Source organism: Andrographis paniculata, unplaced genomic scaffold (assembly GCF_009805555.1).
Source record: "Andrographis paniculata isolate CXL003 unplaced genomic scaffold, ASM980555v1 Contig64END, whole genome shotgun sequence".
Taxonomy (NCBI): domain Eukaryota; kingdom Viridiplantae; phylum Streptophyta; class Magnoliopsida; order Lamiales; family Acanthaceae; genus Andrographis; species Andrographis paniculata.
In genome coordinates, this window is record NW_026137600.1 from 378,837 (window position 1) to 402,589 (window position 23,753).

Consider the following 23,753-nt stretch of genomic DNA (forward strand, 5'->3'; position numbering starts at 1 on the left):
AAATGCTATAAAATTAATTTTAAATAATGTATTACAAAAAAAAGGAAATTAGTTGGGGTGGAAATCATGAAGCTACTGTACAAGCTGAGCTCAGTCGTCGGAAACCCTCGGCGGAACCTAACGCCGGCGGCGGCCGCTATCCGTTGTTTGTCGACTAATCGAAGCGACAGAAACGGAAAAACTGGAGAGGATGAGTGGAACGACGCATGGGAAACGGCGTGGCTCCCGGATGATCTGTCTGGAAAATCTCATCGTGCTCCATGGGAGTCCGATGTCGCCTTCTCACTCCCCTCCACCGACCGGAATCCTAAAGACACACTCTCCTCTGCGTCGGAGGAGTTGGACGCCGAGACTCAGGCTTTTGTAGCGGACATGAATGAGAACTGGGATGAGAGGAGGGGGAAATCGGTGAAAAGGGAGGCTGACAAAAGTGTAGGGGCGTCGACATCTTCAACTTCATCGCTTTACAGCTTGGAGAATATCAAGAGAGATTATAGACTGACGAAGCAGAAAATTCACGCGGGGCTCTGGGCGAAGGAGATCGAGAAAATGGAGGAGGCTAAATTGGGGAACTCTGTTTCAGGTGGTGATGATATTGAGAAATTGCTCGATAGCGCTGCTGAGTATGTGTTTCTTCCTCAATCTACATTTGCCTTTTCAAATTGCTTCATTTCTGCCAGATTTTGAATCGTTTGTTCCATTTCAGTAACCAATTTGTTCAATTGACGTATGATTCCTTCATTTGATGAATAAAATGCTGATTATTGAAGAAATCCCCAAATTTTAACTGCTTCTAGGGTTGGGTTAGGGTTTTGTGCCAGATATGATATTGAGTCGTATACACAGTTTAGAATTTTGCTGAATGCTCATTGTGGAAAAGTTCCTATAATTCTGAACAAAGACATTTTGTGGTTATTAATTTAGGATATTTGATTCTCCAAACGAAGATTTGGGGGAATCCAAGATTACTAACTCTGACTTCAAAAACAAACCTGATGGCTGGGAAACAACATCGAAAACACCAGATGGGAATGTATGGGACATGACAAGGAAAGAAGAAGACATCTTAGTTCAAGAATTCGAACGTCGAATGGCTTTCAACAAATTCCAGGTTTTGTATACTTTGAGCACCATTCTAACCATTCAAATTTATGCTGTTTACGCCTGTGCTAGTGCTGTTTCTTCGGTGTTTTTGCTTTTCCTTTCCATTTGATGTCTACCCTTTTCTTGGATTTCAGATTGCCAGCTTTATAAAAACACACATATTTAGCCGGAGGAGACCAATTGATGGGTGGAAGTATATGATAGAGGAAATTGGCCCGAATTCAAGGAAAGGGAAGGGAAGTGTTTCAAGATTGCCCAGTGTATCAGATGAATCAACTCAACCTTTTAGAGAGGAAAAGCCTCCATTAGGTAGCACTTACTCATCTTCCTTTAAAGGGCAGTGAAATTGCAAGTTTTTCTCTAATTTTGTGCGATTAGTGAACAGCTGAAACAGAAGATGTTTGATATGCCAACTTGCTTTTTAATTCAGATTTTGTATACCTACCCATGTCTACATAACTTTTTATATCTGTCATTATGCAGTTTTATCCTTGTCTAGTTTGAATATTGTCTAGTCGTGACAGTCATATGCTCGTATTAACTCACAGTTGCAAGGGTAGATATACATTTCATAAGGACATCAGCATAATAAGGAAATGCACTACTTCGATGAATTATCATTTCTATTCCCCGAGCGTTAGAGCTATACTAGAAAGTTATCAGTTCTCACTATGCACAGACATTGAAATTGAAATGGAGAAACAGTTATCAGCTGCCCAACATTGAGACAGACACCAAAGTCTAGGATACAAGGCTATACCGTGAAAGAATGTACAGCTACACTAAAAGGGAGAAAAAATCCCCAAGAATAAGTTGCCATCATGAATCACTATCATGCAGCTTGACGTTGTGTCGCTGACATATCTTTGCCCCATTTTCAGTCCACCATTCCTCTGCTTCAGACTCAGTAAAAAGTTTCTTACTGTAACAAAAGATATAAAACGGCACGTTAAATCCAACAATAGCTTATTCACTTATTGCTAAGTTTGTCTATTTCCAGAGTTAAGAGAATTCGTATTTGGCAAATATCCTATAATATATTCATGCCATTCATGTTTTTTTTTTCTTCTGAGATGCAATTGTTTCAACAAAGAATAATGCTATACCTGAAACGAATTCGTTGTAGTTCGTTGACACCATTTGATAATGTGACAATAGTGACATACACTCCAGGCTCGTCCTGTAGAGTCTGTTCTGATTTGTGTGCTTGAGCCCTTGTTCCATTAGATAATGACGAAGTAGTCGAGGAGTCACTAGACACACTGTTGGGAGAGGATGTGCCTGTTGCATTGTACCTATTAGATGGATAGCTATTTGTTATCATTCTCTCGTTCACATCCATATCGCTGCTTGTAAGTTGTTCATATGGCATTCTTTCTGCCATCTCCTTCAGCTGTAGCAGATTAGGATCCTCAGTTCATTAAAATGCTTCTTGAATGCAATAAATTAGATTGCTATTGTATAGAATCATATCATTCATGGATGCCTGATTTGCCAAATGATGATTTCACTATGGTATAGACTAGAATGAGTGCGAAAACTAACCTGAGTACCCAGAGACTTGATCACTTCTTTTGCAGCTTTGTTTTTTTCAGCTTCCTCAGCTGCCTGTGATGTTGCTGCCTTCAGCTGCTCGAACTTTCTTTCCAGTTCAGTCTCAAGATGACGGGATTTGCTTGTAAGTTTTTCTACCTAACAACACGTTGAATTATATTCAGAAAATGAGCAACCATAAGCTTCAGATTGCTGACAATTATGCTCTTTTTTCGTTATTACCAACAAAATTATCATATCAGGATATCCTATTTTAGCTTGACTTTCTGAAATCATTTTTTAGTTACTAACAAAAAGATAGCGAAAATGGCATTCGGTATCCAGTTGAAGCTTAACTTTCCATGATTCTACTGCCAACAGTATGATAGTCTAACGAAAGAAAGGATTTATAATGGTAGGGTATCGTTTCTTGAAATGGTAGCGACCCTCTATGATTGGGATTTTAGATTTGTGTCTATACACCTACAGTAGAACAAATAATGCATCTCTTTATATTTTTAACATAAGAAAAGTATATGATACGAAGTTTGCAAATGTTAACGGTGATGAAAAAAGTTAGATGTATGTACCTGTGCCCTCAAGCTTTTGACTTCGAGGCTTAGGTTGTAGTTGCTGTTCTTCAACTCATCAATGGTTGGTTCTGATGCAAAGAATGGAAGAGAAGATGGAGACAATGTTGCAGACCTCCATGGGCTCTTCCTGGGCACTGGAGATAACGACCGGGATAAGCTTTTAGCATCGGGAAGGACAAGTGGAAGAACATTTTCTGATGAGAAAAGTTGGACTGATGGTGAAGCCGGTGAGGCTGCCGTAGACCTCCAAGGGCTCTTCCCCGGCACCGGAGATGGTGACAGAGAAACGCTCTTGGAGGTGGGATGAGAATTCTGCAAAGATCCCGACGGACTGCCTGGAGACAGTGAAGACGTGCTTCGCCTATGAGTGCATCCATCTTGCAGGGGAAAGATTTGGTGTTCATTCGAATCAAACTTCATGCTGAATATGGAGCTTTTATCCGACTTGAAAGACTCGGCGGATGACAGCCTGGAGATAATCCCGGATATGCTTCCGTTCTCCCTTTCTTCGGGAGACCTCGAAATCAAGCCTTCACTTTTAACAGACGGAATCCGGGGAAGAGAAGCTGCATCTGCCGACCTCTGTAGTTTGGTGAAGCAGTCATCACAGACACGGTACGCTTTACTCCTGCTCGGTGCTAACGATGCTTTTACAGATTTCCTTGAGCTGCATGAATTGCAGAAAACGAGCCCGCAGTTGTAACAATTGTGGCGCTTCCGTAGGAACGTGAAAGGGCTATGACATCCCGAGCAGACAGAGTTGTCTGTGCTGGATATCCCTTTATGAACACATACGGCGGCCATGAAATTCGAGCCGCAGGCAATGCTCTTTACCTGTTTGTCCTTAAAGAAGGCAACGGGTGTGGGCGTGGACCGATCATCATAGTCGCCGTGGCCGAGTTGCCCGTGTGTGCCCTTGCCCCATGTGTAAACTTCGCCTTTCGATGTCAAAATTGCGACATGATGCGAACCACAGGAGATTTCTTCTGCGAACACATCCGCGATGTTACCGTCGATGCACAATGGAACTTGAAACTTTCCATCGGACGACTTCGAGCATGTGCTTCCCATGGTATAGACTTGTCCCGTTGTAGTCACGGCGACAGTGAAGTTGTCGCCGCAGTCTACACGGGAGAAGTCGACATCGATCAACGCGGAAACGCACTCGGGTGATAGTTTGCTTTCATAGCTGCCGTGCCCGAGTCGCCCTTTATCCCCATCGCCCCACGTGAACACTTTCCCGGCTAGCGTCTGCTTCGGATTGCCGGGACTTGATGATCCGTGGGGGATTTCGACCAACGCCGCCGTGTGCCACGTGCCACAGGCGACGCGAGTCGATCTATATCCTTGCAAAGCTTCCACTTCCCGTGGTACGCTCGTGCAACAACGATCTCCATGTCCGAGCACGCCGAACGTTCCATCTCCGAATGTGAACAACCGGCCGGTCGATGTCAAAAACGCCGTGTGCCACGGCCCGCACGCGACAAACGACACATGTAACCCCTCGATCGGGCCACAAACCCGTTGCGGAATCCAATGGCTCGCATCGCTCCGATGCCCGATCAAACCGCAGTTAAGTGACCCTCCGCCGCCCCAAGTGTATGCCTCGCCGGAGGTCGTCACGGCACACGTGTGATACGCGCCGCATGCTACAGCCTCGATAGTCTTCCCGTTGAGAGCTTCGACGAGCTTCGGTTGCGGAGCGTCGGCTACGATCCCGTGCCCGAGTCTCCCGCCGCCCTCGTCGCCCCAGCTAAACAACTCCCCTTGCTTCGATACCAAAACCGCGTGCCTCCAACCGCACACAATCGTTTGTACGTCGAGCACCATGGTCGACTCCATAAGCTTCGGCAATAGCGCGTTGGTAGCTTTTGCGTTCGGCGATCGATCTACCGTAACCGGACCTCCGACCATCGTCCCGTCTCCCATCCGTTCCCCCCATATGTAGACGTCGCCTAAGTTGTCCAAATTCTCGATGCATGAACTTTGGCTTGATGAACTCATCGCGCTAAAATGGCTAACCCTAGACCCCTCGGCTCCGGACGCTTGGATGCTCGAGCTCTCGACAGAGGTAAGAGAAGGAATCAACTCGGAGAGTTGAGCATTCTTTGCGGGTGCCGTAAGCGACACAACCTCGGCGAACACTTTGCCCAATCGGCTCCGGAGACTATTCTCGGATCCTAGGGAGTCCCCGCGATCGGGAGAAAACTGAGTAAACAGATTCAAAACCGAGTCGAGTTTGTCAAAACCAAAGGAATTTCGATAACACAGGAGGTATAAGTTCGGGGGAACTTACAAATGACATTGATGACGGAATCCTTCGAACACCGCCGAGATGGCCACCCGGGGATGATGCTTGTTTGCTCTTCGACTCATTTCTTTGCTTCTTACCGCTATTTCGAGCGATTAGCGCTTTTAAACCCGTGAACCAAACCTCGGCTTCATCCTTGTCCTTGCAAATCTGTAGTGAACGAATATACACCCGAGTTAAAAGTGTATGAGCGATTAGCGTTTTTAAAGTCGATGAAATCTTACCAAGTCCAAGGATCTATTGTCGCATATAAGCGAAAATGATTGGTATTCCTTCTCCGGTCGAGGGTACCTCTTGAACGTCGCCTGAACATAGAATGAACGAGGAAGAAACTTAGGAGACAACAATAGATATATCTTGAGATGGAATGAAATTCGATAGCGAAACTTACAGTCCTCTGCCCGGGGATTAACTTGGAGACGCAAGAAAGTTCTAGTAGCTTCTCTACTCTTCCATCGAACCATATCAATGTCGACTCGTCCTAAATGAATTTCGATCATCAAGAACACTTGAGAACTCTTATGATCTAATCAATCACAGCTATATTTGAGTTCCAAGAACTCAAAAAACACTAAACATTGGGCTCTATTAAAAGATCATCAAGAACACTCGAAAACTTTTATGATCTAATCAATCACAACAATATTGGAGTTCCAAGAACTCAAAAGAACTAAAACATTGGGCTCCATTGAAAAACCATCAAGAACACTTGAAAACTTTTATGATCTAATCAATCACAACTATATTCGAGCTCCGAGAACTAAAAAAAAACTAAAAACATTGGGCTGCATTCAAAAATCATCAAGAACACTTGAAAACTCTTATCATCTAATCAATCACAATTATATTCAAGTTCCAAGGACTCAAAAAAACTAAAACATTGGGCTCCATTCAAAGATCATCAAGAACACTTGAATGATCTAATCAATCAGAGTAACATTTGAGTTCCAAGAACTCAAAAAACTAAGCAATAGGCTCCATTCAATGATCATCAAGAACACTTAATTTTAAACTCTTATGATCTAATCAATCACAACATTATTATTCGAACTCGAAAACTAACTAACTAACCGAAGAAATTCGAAAAGGGCAAAACTTAGGCCTCCCTCTCCTCCCATACTTCAGCAAGTGTGCCCCTCTCTTAAGGGCTGTAATTGCCTAATAAAAATCAAAATCAAAATCAAAATATAATTAGGAGTCAGAGAAGAGAGAGAAAGTGAAGAGTTAATCAGTTTAGTTACCTGTTCAATGTCTCTTTGGAGGAGACTAAGCCTCTGCTGCATAATATCATCAGCCATTTACATTTACATTGCTGGTGCAAATTGAACCACCCAAAAATCAAAGCATCACCCATTTGAATTCACCAAAACCTACTAATGATTTCCTCTTCTGATTTTGCTCCATATAATCAAAAACAAGAAACAAGAAACAAATCCAACTCAACTACAGTCTTGCTCTTCTTCTTGTGTGTACTTAACTACTTTTCCAAGAATGATCGATGATGATGATCAAGAATCCAGTTTCTTGACCTAACCCATTTTATGGTTGTGGAAAACCACAAAATCCAGAATGCCCTTTTCAAGAAGATTGGATTCAAGAACGTCTTTGGTAGCCCCCTCAAAATCAACCAATCAATCAAGAAATCTGTCTCTAGGGTAACCCTAAATTCCCAATTTCATAAGAAATTGGATTGGGAATCGAGAAATTTTGTGGGTGCCAATGTAATGGCATCAAGAACAATGGATGGGCCTTTGTGTATTCGTAATGCTGGGTGAGGGATTTGTGTGTTTCTGGGAATAGAAAACTGATTTTGGGTGTTTGTTGGAATCGAAAAGGGTTTTTTGTTTATCTCAGACGTGCATGCATACATATATATATCCGTGATACCCTGTGTGGTTTCGTTTCCCCTCTCTCTCTATCTCTCTATCTGTATCTCTCTCTAAGAAATTCCTCTATGAATTAAATTGACAAATGTCTCGTTTGTGTTTGAGGGGGATGAATGACATGACAACTTATCAAGCTCTGAAAGAAAGTAGTTTTTATTTTATTATTTCTTGAAATTAATTAAAGTACTCTTATTTATTTAAAAAAAATTAAAAAAATAAAATAATAATAATAAAAGCAATTGCATTTCATTTCATTTCATGTCCCAAAGAGGGATTTTGGATAAACGTAGTAGTTGCCACTTTTGTCCCCCGTTCTGTTTCTTTTTCTTGCCTTTGCTTTAATTTTCTTTTCTTTTCTTTTCTTTCTTTTTTTTTTTTAAAAAAAATTAATTTAGTTGTATTGTTGCCTCATTTTGGTCCTTCACTAATGGTCAAAAGTGCAGATAATATTAATAAATAAATAAAATTTATGTCTTTATAATAATTGCATATAAAAAATTAGTATTATATTTTATGACGTAAAAATTTGCAACACTCCGATTAAACTCTCAGGAAAACAAATCATAGTAAATAACGAGGAGTTGCCATTACCAGATTATCTTTTACCGTACTTAAAATATAATAATGCAAACTTAAGTGTTGATCTCATTATTTATCACAAATTCAAATTGTATTTCCTATGTCATTCATATATATATATGTTAACTTTCTTTTTTTTAATTGTTATAAAAAATATTTTCATTTATTATTCTAATAAAAAATTATATTCCCTCAGTCTCAGAAGAGACGTCTTGTTAGGAGTTGACACGAGAATTAAAGAATAATACTCCGTCCGTCCCAATATGATAGTCTTGTTTACCATTTTTGTCTATCATAAAACAATAGTTTTATTTCCACAAAAAATCATATCACTATAAAATTACCCTTACTTTATCATTATTATTACATAATTGTCACTACTTTTTACACTAATACACTCACAAGGGCAAAAGGGTTTTTTACCCGTACTTTTCACCCACTACTAATATAATATCAATATTCCTTAAATCTCGTGTTAAACACAATTCAGACTATAGTTTTGGGACGGAGGGAGTAGTATTTAATTGAAAATTGATATAAAGTATAATATAAAAGACTAAAATACTCTTACTTTTTGAAGAATTTTTAAAAGTATATTAGAGTAATAATCATGGATAATTTGAAAAAATATGAATAATTTTGTTATAAAGTGGGGACCACAAACAATTGTTTTGGAACTGAAAAAAATGGAAAAATAAGACAACTCTTTTAGGATGGATGGAGTATTAATTTTGGTGCCTCATTTATATATATATATATATGAATGCAATAAGTACATTATATAACTACAATTGACATATTTATTGAAGAATGTTTTGAATAGAAAAAAGTTTATTAAAAATACTAATATACTAGTATATATTAATTCAATATGCCCAACTAAAAAAATAACATATAAATATAGGATAACTATTTTAATTGTGTTACTTAACATCTACTAAGAAGTAGCATAACCTTGTAATTAAAATACTATATATATATATATATATATAGTATAATATTTTAATTTTCTATAGTCAACTAAAAAAAATGTAATTCTATACATTGGACTTCTTTGTTTAGTGTTTATAGTAAAAAATTTTATTGTTAGGTTGCAAAGATATTATAGCAAATAATATTTTGTTTGTTTAAATTGTTGACTTTTATTAAATTATATTTGTGTAAAATACTACTTTCTCCTCTCATTTATAAAAAAATTAATCATATTTTTTTAATGAAAGAAAAAAAATAATATTTTGGGAACAATGTCATTTGTTTTATTTATGGGAAGAACACAATCAATATATATATATAAATAAAAGTATATATTATGCCAGCTAGTGTTACTATTGTATAGTTTAAAATGATTACTATCCTTCATGCCGTCTCAGGATTGGAGAGTTTTATTTAAGTCCACTAACACATATTTTCTTCTTCTAATTCCAATTATTCCATAAAATTAGAATTCTGAGATAAACATAAAAATAAAAATTTAAATTTAAATTTAAATAAAATAAAAGTTAAATACGACAACTATTAAAAATACAATTCAAAATAATGTGTATAGATACACATATATTCTTGTTGATACAAAAGAAACAAAGGAGGACCAGGAGATCCTCTTCCACCTATAGTATTTTTTAATACAAATCTTTTAAATTTTATTATTTAAATTTTATAATTTTTAGTATATATATACTGAAAAAATATATATTTTTCAAAATATTTTATTAAATATTATTTTAATACTAAATTCAAATGACATTTTCTAAAACCAAAACAAAAGAAACAAACTCGGGAGAAAAAATGCCCTATAACTCACCTCTAACCTAAAATTATAAATACTACTCTCTACTAGTTGGCATCTTAATTAGTATACTTTGTTATTATATTATTGACTGTAAGATAAAATAAAAATATTTTAAAATATATATATAAACTATGAAGCGAGGGAATTTTTTTATAAATTAAATATATAAATAGTTGCAGTATATTTTCAAATAAATGTAATATTTAGTGTAAAAATATTTTTTAAATATGTAAATAGTTACAATATATTTATTATAAATAAATATTTTTTTAGACAAACAGAAAAAAAATAAAAATAAATTTTGCGGATGAATAAAATAAATAAATACATACAAATTAAAATGAAAAAAAAAAAACTAGTATATGAAAAAAATGGCTGTAGACTCTTAACAAACACTAAAATAATCGAACAAGATCGCGCACGTTTCATAGCTCCAACCATTAATTGGTTTTCAAACTCGAATCGAAACAAGATTCAAATATTACACATAATTAAGTCGAATCGAAACAAAACAAAGATAATGCATATTAATATTTAATTAGATTGAAATGAAGAAGTAGAAGAAGAAGAAGTTGTTAATAGTGATAGTCATAGTCATGAAGATCATGAAATACTGTGTAGCTGCTTCTCCTTGCTCTTGCTTCTCTGTCCGCCTTAAGAAGATGAAGAAGGAACAATCATATATATTAATCCAATTGAAATTGAGTAAATTGCATAATAATCATATTTATTAAATAAAATCTTTTTGGATTATATTAAAATAGGTACAAAAAATTGGCTCTGTGCATCCAAAATTTTTAGATGAATTAAATTTTAGTGTAGGGTACAACAAATTGTGTAAAAAAAATATAAAATATATTATTTTAAATTGAATATTTAATTTTTGACATTTTATAATGAGAATTTGAATTTTCTTTTTACTTTTGTAAAAAGTATTTTATATTATTTATTATTATATTTGAAGAATTACAATTCAGACTAACAGAGTCACTGTTTCAATTCAAATATCGAGCAACTTAAACTCTTAAATATTATACAAATAAATAAGACAAAATGTTCTAAATATCATGTTTTTTAATAAAATAAATAAATAAATAAATAAGACGAATTATAGCTTAAATTTTATAAACTAGTTTCCGATCAATTTTTTATTTATTTATTTTATTCAAAAATATATATTTACAATATTTTGCCTAATTTATATACATAATACTTCATAATTTGGCACTTATTTACTAACAATCCAATATATGTATTAAAAAAAAAAAATTACATAAATTTTATGCACATTTTAATATAATATATATATATATAAATGCATAATAAATAAAATATAAAGTATTTTAGGTGTTTATAATAAAATACTTATGCAATTTACTCGATTAAACTTAAGTGTGCGCACCTTAGCAATCATCCTCTCGAAAGCTTGGGGACCGTTTTCTTCGATGTACTTCTCGGCGGCAGCGAGGACATCGTCAGGCTTGCTGAAGACGTCGTCTTTCTTCCTCGGGACATACCAAAGCTTCACCTGACGTGGCGGATTCCGGTACAACGGCCGCACGAAATGCTCGTACACGTACGCGGCGCCGTTGAAGTACGGCAGCACCAGCCAGCACACGCCGACCAGCTTTGCGTACGACCATATCGGAAACCTAATTCATTTGTTCCATTCATTCGTCAAAAAATAGTAAAAATTAAAATAATACTCATCCATTAGCAAAAATTAGAACATTTAGATTCAGCACCAAAATTAACAAAAAAATATATATTTTATTGAAAAAATGATAAATTGTAAAAAAATAGTTGAGAATATTTTTGGCAAATAAGTTAGAAATTAAAAAAAAAAAAAAAATGAAGAGAAATGTAATAAAGACAATGATATTGGTGGTAAATAATATTGAATGAAGAATAATAGTTAAATATTGATTTGTTGACTCCAAATTAATAATGTGGTAAATTTAACAGATAGACTAAAAAAAATGTGAGTAAATTTGGCTGACGAAGGGGAGTACTTGCGTTCTGCTCTGCTAGTAAAAAATATTTCGCTTCTCCATCAAGAAAAAGAAATATTTTAATACTTTTTCCGTCTCATGTGTGTGTTCATTTTTTATTTTAGTATATCTCATTTATCTTGTTATTTTTTTTCAAAAAAAATTTAAAATTTATAAGTTTTTAAATACTAATTAGATTAATTAGTTATTTTAATTTTAATCTAAAATTATATTTATTATAGTATAATTATTATTATCAATACATTCATAACTATTTACTAATTATACAATTTTAAATTTTCGTATCTAGAGTAAAAGAGACACCGTAGCCGGAATGGAGAGAGTATCATCTTTATCTCTATTTAAATATTAGGGAGTAAACCAACACTGCCCATGAGACTCGGAAAAGTAAATGAGTATCTCACCTAAAAGTTTAAACCGTTAATATACGGATTATTTATTTATAAATGAAAATCAACCAACAATTTGATTCACTAGAGATGAAGGAAATCAATTATTGATTAATTAGAAGTGCCTACTACATAATGTAAATTACAGCTTCATTTAAAAGCTTATTGAGATAGGGATTATTTATTTATTTACAAACGCAGTCAACCAACGCATAAACCCTAATTGATTGAATTTGGGGGAAATGAAGAAATGGATTGAATTGGTGATTACCAGTCGAGGATTTTGGCGAAGGTGAGCTCGAAGAGAGTTATGAGGGAGTAGAGAACCCAATAGGTCAGCCATTGCTGGTCGTCCGCCAACGACTTCGTCTCTATGGCCTTCACTGAACAGTACCTGTAAGTATATGTAAATATATATATATATATATTATACATATATATATAGCAGATGAAATTTTGATAAATTGGAGACTTACAGAGGGAAGACGAGGGAGACGAGCGGCCTGAAAGAAAATCGATGTAATAATCAATCAACATTTGTATTAAGGAAATGGTAACTAAGAATAATAATAATAATGATTACAGACATGGCAAGAACATCGATGTTCTTGGCGAGCAGAGTGAAGACGTTCTCCCCAGATCCTCCCATAATTGAGTATGTAGTAATTGGTTGATTTCCAGATTCTTCTTTGATCTAATTTTATTGTTGGTTTCTGATTGTAATTGTGAATGTACTTGGTTCTTGCTTATAAATATATATTCTGATCTGCAACAGAAAAATGATATGATGGAGTGCAGTTGAGTTGCGATAATCGATGTGCATCCATCAATCATCATCGTGTTGGTGAAAAGTTTCATCTTTTAGGGTGTGAAAAGCTCAATTTGGAAGAAATTTTGGAGGGAATCTTTACTGAGCACCGAAATGTTGACTACCGCTCCTCCCCAATGGCCCACCTCATTATTTTTACACTTTTTTTTTCCTCTTTAAAAAAGAAAAAATCTCAACAACAAAATTTAAGCTTACATTAAAAAATAATAATATTTTTATTGATTAGGAAAATTATACTCTCTTTGTCTTTAATAAGTTATCTTATTTTTATTTTAGTTCTGTCTCGTAATAAAATATTTTTTTTAGTAGCTGTATTATTTATTTAACATTATAAATATTTCTTTAATTTACAATATGCAAATGTCATTATTACAAAGGTTAGTTTAATCTTTTTATTTCAATATAATATTAATATTTTTAAAATTCAAACAAAATGATGAATAAATATGAGAAGGAGACATTATCTATGGTACTTCCTCTATTCCAGTTAATTTGTCCACTTTAGCTGAGGCACATAGTTTGTTTTAGATATTATATAATACCTAAACAATTAAAAATAATTATAATATAATAAAAATATATAAATTAAGATTAAGATTACTAAATAATTTAATTAAAATATTAAATAATAAATTATAAATTTTAAAATGTGATTAAAATATATAATTATATTTTCAAAAGAAATGACAAATTATATATGATGAATTGAAATAAAAAAAAAAATTGAACAAATTACATAAGTAGGATGAAATATATTTAAAATAAAATAAAAATTAAAAATATTTCGATATTAATATATAATTAACTTTATTAAAATAAAAAAATTAATATTTTTAAATAGAACATACGAAAATAATATAAAAGAAATTATTTTTGAGTTAGAATGAAAGTAATATAGTTTTACTTAGACATATTTATTTGCCCGTAAAATAATTTTTTTTTTCCATACGATTTCTAGTATATATTTGCCTCATGTCTAGATTATTTTCTATAACCATAATTATTTTGTAAAAATATATATTGAACCATTCTGACAAAGTCAAACCAAACAAATTTCTTCAATTAAATAATAACTAATTCATGGTTTGATAAGTCTTGGAATGATTCACATTGTTTGATGTTATTGTTCTTGTGTTGTATAAAGGGCACAACTTTTGTCTCTTTCCAAGTGCCTACTGCCAACTCAACCATTTTGTTGATAAACAATTCTAACTTTGTAACAAGTGATGTAGTTAACTCTACTTTTTCCCCTAAATTTTGCTATCGAAAGTGTACACACACAACATATAAGCTAACAGGGGAATTTATGTCTCACTTTTCCACAGTATGATTAATGCTAAAGCATTGGACTATGAATACAAATTTACAATTTCAATAACCCATAAACAAAAGCAATTTAAGAATACAATAGAACAAGGTATAATTTGAAATTTGAAATTTTAATTTTAATTTTAATATAGTATTGTGAGAAAAAAAAAATAATATGTAGAGTACATAATGCTTAAATATGTTTGAAATCAAAACCAAACAAAATTGCACATCTTTAACAAAAATATATGCTTTCAAAAGTTTACCACCAAAACAAGAAAATTGCAAATTATTGTTTACCACCAAAACAAGAAAATTGCAAATTATTTAACACATTTTTTTCTAATGATAAGCTTAAAACAACATAAATTTTGTTATACATAATTTCTAAACCGACATGTAAAATACGGAAGTGTTACGGCAGTACTGACAGCACACAAAATATATACGGCCAACATACGAAGTATGAACAAAACATATTAACACAACACATATAAGATATACAACATGTACTGTCGATTATATTTTCACATGCTATTTGTTCTATATTGATTAGGGCTTAATCAACACAGTGCCAATTTAACCCGCTCAACACCATAACAATTCCCGTAAAAAGGATAAGAGGGAGTACTTCAATCAAGTTAACCGATTAGTCGGGCCAAACAATTTAGTCTTATTCAATATTCACACATCTTGTTTCTAAGATATATTATGCAATACTATAGTTTTAATTCAAGAATACACATTATAACTCAAGTAAGGTTGCATCCATCCCTGAAACAAAAACTTTACCTAACATTAAGATTCCGACTGCTAATAATCACAACCAATCATCGAATAAACTAATTTATGGCAAGAAAAAATTCAGAAGCTGGTTAAGAATACACCTGATTTGATTCAAATTTCAAGCAACGCCACCAAAGAGGCTCCAATCGTTGACATTGAAACTGGATACGGCACATTTGAAAACCTCCGCCATGGGCATACATCCAGATTCTGCAGCAGGTATTGCTAAACCGGCTCCAACACTAGCAGCACTTTCACTCAAGGAGCTGCAACAATAAAGGATGATTAAAAAAGACACACGAGCGAGCACACAACTATTCACTTTTTCAATGAACGTACTTTATAAGCAGAGGCTCATAGGCTGTGATAAGAACATCTGTTGCGACATTTTTTAGCCGCAAATTTGCTAAATAAACCTGGAGGGGTGAAAAAAAATTCGATTAAGAGCCAATTGGAGTTCGACTACTGACTTGTGGAGGAGAATTTGATGGGCTTACCTTAACTATGTTCTGGGCTTCTCTTCCCTGCCTTCCCTTGGATACGGCCTATCAATAAAATTAGGACCGTTGAGCGTAAGTATACGATAACTTTTGGTATCAAATTCACAAGCAATTGGAGAAGTGAGAGGAGAAAGTATGGATGTGAATTGATTTCTCAAAAGGGCTAATGATTTTTCAGTTCCTCAGAATACGTTTTCTTTTTTTTTAACCAACTGAAAAATCAAACGAGAACAGAAAGGTAAGCAATCTCATTTTTTCTTTTAAAATGAGGTGGTCCCTTATATTTAAAATCAGAGAAGAGATTTTTTACGCACCATTTGTCCAACTGCAGTTGTTATGATAGGTCGATTGTTTCTAAATTGTTCTCCATCGGCCTGCACTATGCCAGACTGCTCAAGAACCTTAATTCAAAAAAGTATATAAATGTCAGCATTATCCACGAAACTCAGCAATAGCAAGTTCCCCAATTTAATAGTTCCAAGCTACTGAACAACAAGAGAAAATAACATAATAACTTTATTAAAAAAATTATTTCTCTTCTCTTATTCAGAAGTTTCTAATCCCATTTCATAGCAGAAGCCAAGAAGCTCTGTATCAAAGGTATTATAGTAAAGGTTCATGAGCCTACAGCGACAAGAACCTTACTGTTAAAAACAGTAATTTTCCGTAATAAAGAAGAGTCTCCTTGCTTCATTCATCTCTAGTAACAACAAACAAATCAGATTTTTAATTCTAAATTCCAAAAACATATCTTCACCAAAAGATATTACTCTCACAATCCGCCAAATACTGTCTGTATTCATTTTTTCGCATCTCCGGTAACAACAAACAAATCAGATCACTAATTCTAATTTCCAAAAACCCATCTTAACCAAAGATATTACTCCTTCCATCCACCCACAATTTTATCACCTACTTTAACAAGTAACAACAATTTCTTCACTATTTTTTTACTTACTATGCAACTCTTTTATTAACTATTGAATAAATATCTCGTAGTATTTTCACTTCACGTCTTACCTACTACACTTCAACATTAAAACATCATTATTTCTTAATTTACGTATCCAACCAAACCCACATAAATTTCCCGGACGGTGGAAGTATAATTTAAATAAGAAAAGTGAACAATCGGTAATGGCTGCTGGCAGAAGATAGTCTTTTGGAGTGCACAATTTTATATAGTGATGAATACACACTACAGGTTTGTTCAACCAATCAAAATTTTTCGACACAGTTTCCTATTAATAAAACACTTCAAATTCAAAACACAAAACAAACACACCCAACATTTTAGCAGGAATGTAATTTTGTAGATTTCTCTGGGCTCTATTTATTTAGATTCTGAAACACAATCGCGAATCAAATTCATTCTAGAAGATGAAATACGTACACGTGTTCCAAATAAGAAGAATCAATCATAAAAACAATCAAATCCAACAAAAACTGAAGGCAAATAAGAACAAAAATGGTACCACAGTTCCCTCGGCATCCTGCTCATTGGCAAGGTCTTGAAGAAACCATGTCGCACTTCCATTATCAGGCACATCAGTCTTCAACTCCAGCAACTCAAATATCAAGCTCTCATCGCGCGTCGGATCCACAAAAACCTCCTACAACACACACGTACTTTCATCCATCTATCAAGAAGCAACAAAAATCAATAAATTCTGAAATTAAACGAATTGACCTACCTGATTATCAGGAACTTCGCGAATATCACTTACATCCTACACACAGAATCGAACGTTTAGTTACACAGTAATTAAGCCATTGACAACACCCAAATCCACAAAAAACTCGAAAACAACACAAATCACAGTTAAAAACACACAATCACCCAAACACAGCGACAAAATCAAGACCTATTTGCAACATCGAAGCGTACACAGAAATTAGCCTTCAACAACGTACCAAAAACTCGAAAATAATAATAACAACAACAAAAATCAAAACCAACAACTCGAAAAAAAAAAAAAAAAAAAACACACAACAACACATATCCTAGTAATCGAACATTTAGTTACACAGAAAGTAAGCCTCAACAACAAAAAAATCAATCCGCAAACCTGGAAGCGCAGTGGAAAGGAGGCGACAATAGCGCCACCAAAAAGAGGACGTTGAGCGCGCAAATCCTCGGGCATTTTTCCCATCGCCTCGCAAAAACGCAACTGCTGTAATGGAAGAATCTCGAACTGCACATCGATTTAGACTTGCTGAAATGGGTAAGTATTAATTCGAGAAAACAAAAAATTTTCAGAGATGGAAGCCTGCATCCGATATCAGAGCCAGGTTTCGATCCTGGGACCTGTGGGTTATGGGCCCACCACGCTTCCGCTGCGCCACTCTGATTTTGTTGAAATATATTACAAAACAATATTATTTAATCTATAAATAAGGGCAAAATGGTTAATTTCTTACCTTTTGACTCAGACGTTAAGTCAGACGGGCTGGCCCAATAAGCCTGTTTGAATTGGATTATTATCCATAAAAAAAGACTACACAATTATTCAGCTTAGCCTAGTGTTTTTTTTTTTTTTAAATAATATTTTTATTAAATGTTTGTAATAAGGAATCATGTAAAAATATTAAAAATAAGTAAATAAATCCAAATTTTGATTCAGTTTTATTTTAAAACATTAATTTTATTATATTCAATTTACAATAAAAAAATATGTACTTTCATGGTCTAGCTACATTCTATACGAAATTTTATACACCATATAAAGAGTTTGTGTTTTAGTGTTTTAATTTGAATAATTCTTTTAGATGAGATATAAAAAATTATGTCGGCAATATATAAAATAATATTTTACCTTGAATGTTATTTTTTAAATGATAAATATATATATATTGAAAATTATGTCTGAAAAAAAATTATATAGTCAATATTTTATGTTAAATATTGATATTTTGAAATATTAAAATTGAAAGCAATATATCAAAATATGTATATAAGATTGTGTTTAGTTCACATTTTGTTCACCTAAATAACTTTTGACTAATCCAATGTTCAATATATATATATATATATACATATATATAATATTTTATTTTATTCCAAAAATTAACAATTTAATAGAAAATATTTATTGTTATATAACAAAAATAATTTTCTATACCTTAAAGCAAATAAAATAACTTAAACTAAGGCTTTGTTCTCCCAACAAATTTTTTAATTGCAATTCCCAAAAATAATAATAAATAAATTTCTATTTTTTTTATAAAAGTTAAAAAGTCAAAATAAACTTCAAATAATCATCACCAAAAATTAAATATTCAACTTAAAATAATATATTTTATAATTTTAATATAATTCTTTGTACTACACATAAAAAAATCAATTTATTTTAAAAAAATTGTGTGAACAGAGCTTAAAATACTAACCAAACACATCCTATATCTTTGTTAGTTTTGACTTTTTAGATATTTTTAAGATAAAATAATAATTAGATATCATATTTTGTATAAAATATTTTTTTATTTATAACATCAAATTTGCGTAACTTTTTTTTTCTTTAAGAAAAGTAAAATATATATATACACTATCTTCGTCTGGATCTAAATGTTTCATTTATTTTTTTACATATTGATTTTTGGATATTAATTACTATATTAAAACATAGTATAAATTAAAAAAAAATGCAAAATACTTCAATTAGTGTCTTGTAATACTAATACAAAAATATTTATAAAAAAATTATACAAATATAAATATTTTTAATATTAAATATAATGATATAAAAAAATAAACGTAACCCTTAGACGCGAATATAGCGAATATAATTTAGCTACACCGTTAAATATATATATATGAAAATTATGGTGAGGTGGTTTAAAGCTGGGGAAGCTTTTCAGATTGACCCAACTAACAATCTGTACAATTTCAAGCTATATCTGACATATTGCTATCCACACTCAAATATGACTACACATTTAAAATTGACAAATAATTTACCATTTTAGGGTTTGTTTAGATAGAGGGGTTTCTAGAGGTTTTTCAAAATTTGAAAGTTTGAAAAAAAATAAAAATAAAAATAAAAATTAAAAAAAAAATTAAATTAGTATTTAATCTGATATTTTGTCAAAGAAAAAATGTATTTGATGTAATAATTTTTGAAAAATAAATAGTAACAAATGAATAAAAGTATGCTATGTAAACATAATTTTAAAGTTTTGTAATAATACAAGTGTATAAAGCCTAAAATATATTGATCCATTTATTGAAATATATTTCAGAACTTTACTTGAAATAATATAATAGTAATACTTTACTAACACTACTTTATTTAGCATATATTATTATTATTATTATTATTATTATTATTATTATTATCAAAACATTACATGCATCATATATCAATTTTTAATTATTACAAAAATTTCCAAAATTTCAAAAACTTTCCCCGTGTGTTTGTTTGGGGTTTGGATTTTGAGTTGGGATTTGAATAAGAAAATTTTTGAATTTGAATAGTTGTATGATGTGATATAAATAAGTGTTAGATGTGATATTTTGAATGTAAAATTGATTTTTAGTATAATTTAAAAAATAAAAAATAGGTATTTGATTTGATATTTTTTTAAAAAAAATAAAATAAATAGTGAATTTAAAATCCAATACCCGAACAAACACACTAGTTAGTTCCATTGTTGTAAATGTCATCATCATCATCTCTTCATGTATCAAGCATGACTTTCTCTTTTCTTCTACAATAACCATCATACAATTTATTATTATTATTATTATTATTATTATTATTATTATTATTATTATTATTATTATTATTATTATTTAATAATAATAATAATAATAATAATAATTTTATTTGGTTTCATAAACTATCCAAATTACACACCATTTTAGCTAGTGTCTCGATTTGCAAATTGGCATAATTAAATTTAATTTTGTGAAGCTATAATTGATAAATATTACTATATCAAAAAGCTACTTTTGATACAAATACAACATGGTTGAATTATTAGGTTACTTTGAAAACAAAAATATATAGAGAGTGTAACATGATACAAAATAAATGTTGAATGTAATTTTTATTAATAGAAAGTATCTTTTTAATATAATATTTTAAAATATATATATATATTTGTTTCTTTTTAGAAATAGAATTTCATGCAAACAATGAAAAACAAGTGTGAGAACATAAGTAAATACAATATATATTTGACAACAATTTCCCATCACAAATTTTTAATGAAATTTGATAAAATAAAATAGAAAGGGACTTTTAATTTGTCGATTTCGATCTCTAAATAATTCAACAATATATACACTATATTCACACGCAAGATCGGGATATGAAATCTACTATGGTATGTCGCAAATTTATCGGTGCGACGCAACCCATTTAATCTTATTATTGTAGCTATAATTTTGGATCATATATTAATTAACTATCACTCTAACAAATAAAAAATGCTACATTTTTTTTTTCTCTAGATTTCATGAAGGAATTATTTCATAAGCCATCAATACTTACCATAATAATCATAGTATATAAAAAATATTGAGCAATGGCAAATTAAAATATAAATTTAAAAAAAATAAATAAAAATAGAGTGCATTAATAATTAAATAGGTTTAAAAAATGGCGAAATAAATATCATAGGGCTCCTACACCAAGAAAGTCTATAAATTGTGGTGCAGAAATTCTTTCATCATCATCATTAATGGCTGCCACTGCTTCTCCTTGGGGAACTTCTGCCCGCGACAAACTCTCTGGCCGTTGGATTGACAGAGATGGACGGTCAAGATTCATCCAACAGTTACTGTTGTAACTGCTCCCCATCGTCATCAGCATCTTCATCTTCCCTCCAATGCAACTACTTTGTTCTAATCCTATCCAAAATCAATTTCTATTTTTCAATAATAATAATAATAATAATAAATCCACCAATCCTTATAATTTAATATATGTAATTAAAAAAATTAAACCCTGTATTTAAATATTTTAAAAATTATATTTTAATAAAATACTTTTTTTTATATAATAAATTAAACTCTATATAATTGTTCTTATTTTTTTCCCATACATTTTTTTTAAAAAAATTATATGCTAGACATTCTCATCATCATCATTATTATTATTATTATTATTATTATTATTATTATTATTATAATACGTACAGAATTATCTATATTTCATATAAAAATATTTTTTTTCAATAATTTCACAAAACAAACACATCTATTTCAAAATATAACATCATATGCATTATGTAAGACTCATTCAAAAAAAATTTATTTTTAAATATATTTTTTATAAACAAATTTTTTTATTTATATTTAAAACTTAATATATTTTACAAAAATAATTTATATTATCATAAATAAATATATTTTTTTCTTTATAAAATAATACTCCTATCTTGTATTTATTTTAATTGAAACATAATTTTTAAATATTTCAATACATATTAATTTTTATTTTAAAATTATTAACGATACCACTTACATAAAAAAATAATAAATCTAATATCATAATTTACTATTATTAATTTGCCACTTTAAATATAATATCCCATAAAGTATATATAATATAAATATTATCAATACAAATAAAAAATAATTATAAAATATTTATTTATAATCAATATATATTATTTTATAAAAGTAAATAAAAAATATGAATATTTGTTTTATTTTTATTATTAATAAATTGTTTTTCGTATTTAAAAATTACCACAATACTAAATATTTAATTTTACTTTTTATACCATAATATATTATTATAATTATATATTTAAAATATAATATTATATTACATGATTATTTAAATTTAAACTAGGACTTAAATTCCAAACAAACACACTTATAATAATTTTAAAAAAAAAAAAGTAAAAAAATAGAAAAATTAAAACGGTAACCAAATATACCCTAAATTATTCAATTCAGTTGAAAAACCTGGAAAGAACGACGGCGGCGCCGCCGCCGGCTGCCAGAAAGAAGCGGCTGTAGCTGCAGCGGTAGTAGATGTTCTCAACAACGGCGGATCTGGAATAATCTGTTTAATAATCTCGTCGTCGTTGCTGTCGGATGGTTTATTAAAGAGGAATTGAGTCATCATCGCCGCGGCGGCGGTGGTCGCCGCCGCGGCCGCCGGCGTCGTCGTCGTCGTCTTCCTCCTCGACCTGTAATTGGAGGAGTGTTCTCTGTACTTTCTAGCCATGATCACATGCCAATGGTTCTTAACGGCGTTGTCGGTCCTGCCGGGAAATAGCCTCGCTATCATCGCCCATTTGTTACCGTACAGCCTGTGTGCCGCCATCAACCTCTCTTCTTCTTCCTCGCTGAAAGCTCTCCTGTTAATCCTCGGATCCAGCTGGTTGAACCATCTCAGCCTGCAACTTTTCCCTAATTCCCAAATTCAATCAATTTACAGATCAATCATCTCTATACAGATAGATAGATACATAAATATATATGTATATATATGTATGTATATGTGTATATACCCGATCTTCCATGGAGTTTTTCTGCAATGAGGTTCCAATTCTGGGGGCCATAGAGGGCGACGAGTTCTTTAAGCTTAGCATCTTCTGCAGGTCGCCAATGGCCGCGAGCACAGACTTTTGATGAGGAATTTGATTGAGGATTAATTGGTTTAGAATTTTTGTGATTGGGGATCATATTCATCGCCATGGCCGTAGCTTGAAGGTCTTCTTCATCTTCTTCGTCTTCGTCTTCGTCTTCGTCGTCTTCTTCGTCTTCATGATCTTCAATTTGTTCAGTAGCGTTGAGATCAATTAGGGGTCCTCCATTTCTAATAGCAGGCAATTTACCCCCAAATTCTAGGGTTTCTTCAAAACCCCAATTTCCCGCATCCATTGAAGAACAATTCAAAAAATTCAGATTAGGATTGATTGACAGGAAGCTCAAATCATCGTAAACCATTCCCACCATTGAAGAAGAAGAAGAAGAAGAAGAGTGATGAATTGGGTTTCCTATTGGGGAATTATATATACTTCTTCTACCACTACCCATGCTTAATTTCTTATTCTCTCTGTCTCTCTCTTCTTTTTATCTCACTCTACTGTCTAAAATTTTTATTTTTGCTGACAAATGCTGCTGCGACAACACTGTTACAATGTCATGTTTTCATCATCTCAAAATTAATGA

At 32.1% G+C, this 23,753-nt stretch overlaps 5 protein-coding genes and 1 non-coding gene across 6 annotated transcripts; 1 reads left to right on the plus strand and 5 right to left on the minus strand.

Annotated features, from left to right (window-relative positions):
* The first annotated feature begins 41 nt into the window (after window positions 1-41).
* On the plus strand, window positions 42-1,573 carry LOC127261817 (protein GAMETE CELL DEFECTIVE 1, mitochondrial). The gene is made up of 3 exons (XM_051290222.1): window positions 42-623; window positions 925-1,111; window positions 1,239-1,573. Exons 1-3 carry the CDS (start codon window positions 67-69, stop codon window positions 1,446-1,448), a joined length of 954 nt encoding a protein of 317 aa, XP_051146179.1. The 5' UTR covers window positions 42-66; the 3' UTR covers window positions 1,449-1,573.
* A 99-nt stretch (window positions 1,574-1,672) lies between these two features.
* On the minus strand, window positions 1,673-7,082 carry LOC127261816 (PH, RCC1 and FYVE domains-containing protein 1-like). Its single transcript, XM_051290221.1, has 9 exons — window positions 6,783-7,082; window positions 6,613-6,699; window positions 5,933-6,022; window positions 5,766-5,846; window positions 5,527-5,691; window positions 3,228-5,438; window positions 2,650-2,796; window positions 2,211-2,497; window positions 1,673-2,026 (listed from the first exon to the last, which is right to left on the minus strand). Exons 1-9 carry the CDS (start codon window positions 6,837-6,839, stop codon window positions 1,924-1,926), a joined length of 3,228 nt encoding a protein of 1,075 aa, XP_051146178.1. The 5' UTR covers window positions 6,840-7,082; the 3' UTR covers window positions 1,673-1,923.
* A 3,132-nt stretch (window positions 7,083-10,214) lies between these two features.
* Window positions 10,215-13,696, minus strand: LOC127261880 (HVA22-like protein a). Its single transcript, XM_051290306.1, has 5 exons — window positions 12,784-13,696; window positions 12,673-12,699; window positions 12,468-12,590; window positions 11,198-11,447; window positions 10,215-10,448 (listed from the first exon to the last, which is right to left on the minus strand). The coding sequence occupies exons 1-5, from the start codon at window positions 12,843-12,845 to the stop codon at window positions 10,371-10,373; spliced, it is 540 nt and encodes a 179-aa protein (XP_051146263.1). The 5' UTR covers window positions 12,846-13,696; the 3' UTR covers window positions 10,215-10,370.
* A 1,265-nt stretch (window positions 13,697-14,961) lies between these two features.
* On the minus strand, window positions 14,962-17,858 carry LOC127261879 (uncharacterized). Its single transcript, XM_051290305.1, has 7 exons — window positions 17,689-17,858; window positions 17,314-17,349; window positions 17,095-17,232; window positions 15,934-16,020; window positions 15,617-15,664; window positions 15,459-15,535; window positions 14,962-15,385 (listed from the first exon to the last, which is right to left on the minus strand). The coding sequence occupies exons 1-7, from the start codon at window positions 17,770-17,772 to the stop codon at window positions 15,238-15,240; spliced, it is 618 nt and encodes a 205-aa protein (XP_051146262.1). The 5' UTR covers window positions 17,773-17,858; the 3' UTR covers window positions 14,962-15,237.
* Window positions 17,859-17,899: 41 nt separating this feature from the next.
* TRNAM-CAU (transfer RNA methionine (anticodon CAU)) lies at window positions 17,900-17,971 on the minus strand. The gene has a single exon. It is a non-coding gene; the product is annotated as a tRNA-Met (tRNA).
* A 3,230-nt stretch (window positions 17,972-21,201) lies between these two features.
* On the minus strand, window positions 21,202-23,753 carry LOC127261835 (transcription factor CSA-like). The gene is made up of 3 exons (XM_051290249.1): window positions 23,090-23,753; window positions 22,539-22,988; window positions 21,202-21,473 (listed from the first exon to the last, which is right to left on the minus strand). The coding sequence occupies exons 1-3, from the start codon at window positions 23,616-23,618 to the stop codon at window positions 21,238-21,240; spliced, it is 1,215 nt and encodes a 404-aa protein (XP_051146206.1). The 5' UTR covers window positions 23,619-23,753; the 3' UTR covers window positions 21,202-21,237.

What these genes read in the sequence shown, in the direction of transcription:
- LOC127261817 (XM_051290222.1), top strand. Translation starts at nt 67, where the DNA reads ATGAAGCTACTGTACAAGCTGAGCTCAGTCGTCGGAAACCCTCGGCGG. An exon ending in TTGCTCGATAGCGCTGCTGA is followed by an intron (nt 624 to 924) that starts GTATGTGTTTCT and finishes TTATTAATTTAG; the next exon opens with GATATTTGATTCTCCAAACG. An exon ending in TGGCTTTCAACAAATTCCAG is followed by an intron (nt 1,112 to 1,238) that starts GTTTTGTATACT and finishes CTTGGATTTCAG; the next exon opens with ATTGCCAGCTTTATAAAAAC.
- LOC127261816 (XM_051290221.1), bottom strand. Translation starts at nt 6,839, where the DNA reads ATGGCTGATGATATTATGCAGCAGAGGCTTAGTCTCCTCCAAAGAGAC. An exon ending in TTCCGTCATCAATGTCATTT is followed by an intron (nt 5,439 to 5,526) that starts GTAAGTTCCCCC and finishes CTGTTTACTCAG; the next exon opens with TTTTCTCCCGATCGCGGGGA. An exon ending in TCAAAAGCTTGAGGGCACAG is followed by an intron (nt 2,797 to 3,227) that starts GTACATACATCT and finishes ACGTGTTGTTAG; the next exon opens with GTAGAAAAACTTACAAGCAA.
- LOC127261880 (XM_051290306.1), bottom strand. Translation starts at nt 12,845, where the DNA reads ATGGGAGGATCTGGGGAGAACGTCTTCACTCTGCTCGCCAAGAACATC. An exon ending in AACATCGATGTTCTTGCCAT is followed by an intron (nt 12,700 to 12,783) that starts GTCTGTAATCAT and finishes ATTTTCTTTCAG; the next exon opens with GCCGCTCGTCTCCCTCGTCT. An exon ending in TCGAGAGGATGATTGCTAAG is followed by an intron (nt 10,449 to 11,197) that starts GTGCGCACACTT and finishes CATCTTCTTAAG; the next exon opens with GCGGACAGAGAAGCAAGAGC.
- LOC127261879 (XM_051290305.1), bottom strand. Translation starts at nt 17,772, where the DNA reads ATGGGAAAAATGCCCGAGGATTTGCGCGCTCAACGTCCTCTTTTTGGT. An exon ending in CCTTTCCACTGCGCTTCCAG is followed by an intron (nt 17,350 to 17,688) that starts GTTTGCGGATTG and finishes TTCTGTGTGTAG; the next exon opens with GATGTAAGTGATATTCGCGA. An exon ending in AAGCCCAGAACATAGTTAAG is followed by an intron (nt 15,536 to 15,616) that starts GTAAGCCCATCA and finishes TCACCCCTCCAG; the next exon opens with GTTTATTTAGCAAATTTGCG.
- LOC127261835 (XM_051290249.1), bottom strand. Translation starts at nt 23,618, where the DNA reads ATGGGTAGTGGTAGAAGAAGTATATATAATTCCCCAATAGGAAACCCA. An exon ending in AAAACTCCATGGAAGATCGG is followed by an intron (nt 22,989 to 23,089) that starts GTATATACACAT and finishes TTTGGGAATTAG; the next exon opens with GGAAAAGTTGCAGGCTGAGA. An exon ending in GCCGCCGTCGTTCTTTCCAG is followed by an intron (nt 21,474 to 22,538) that starts GTTTTTCAACTG and finishes GATTTTGGATAG; the next exon opens with GATTAGAACAAAGTAGTTGC.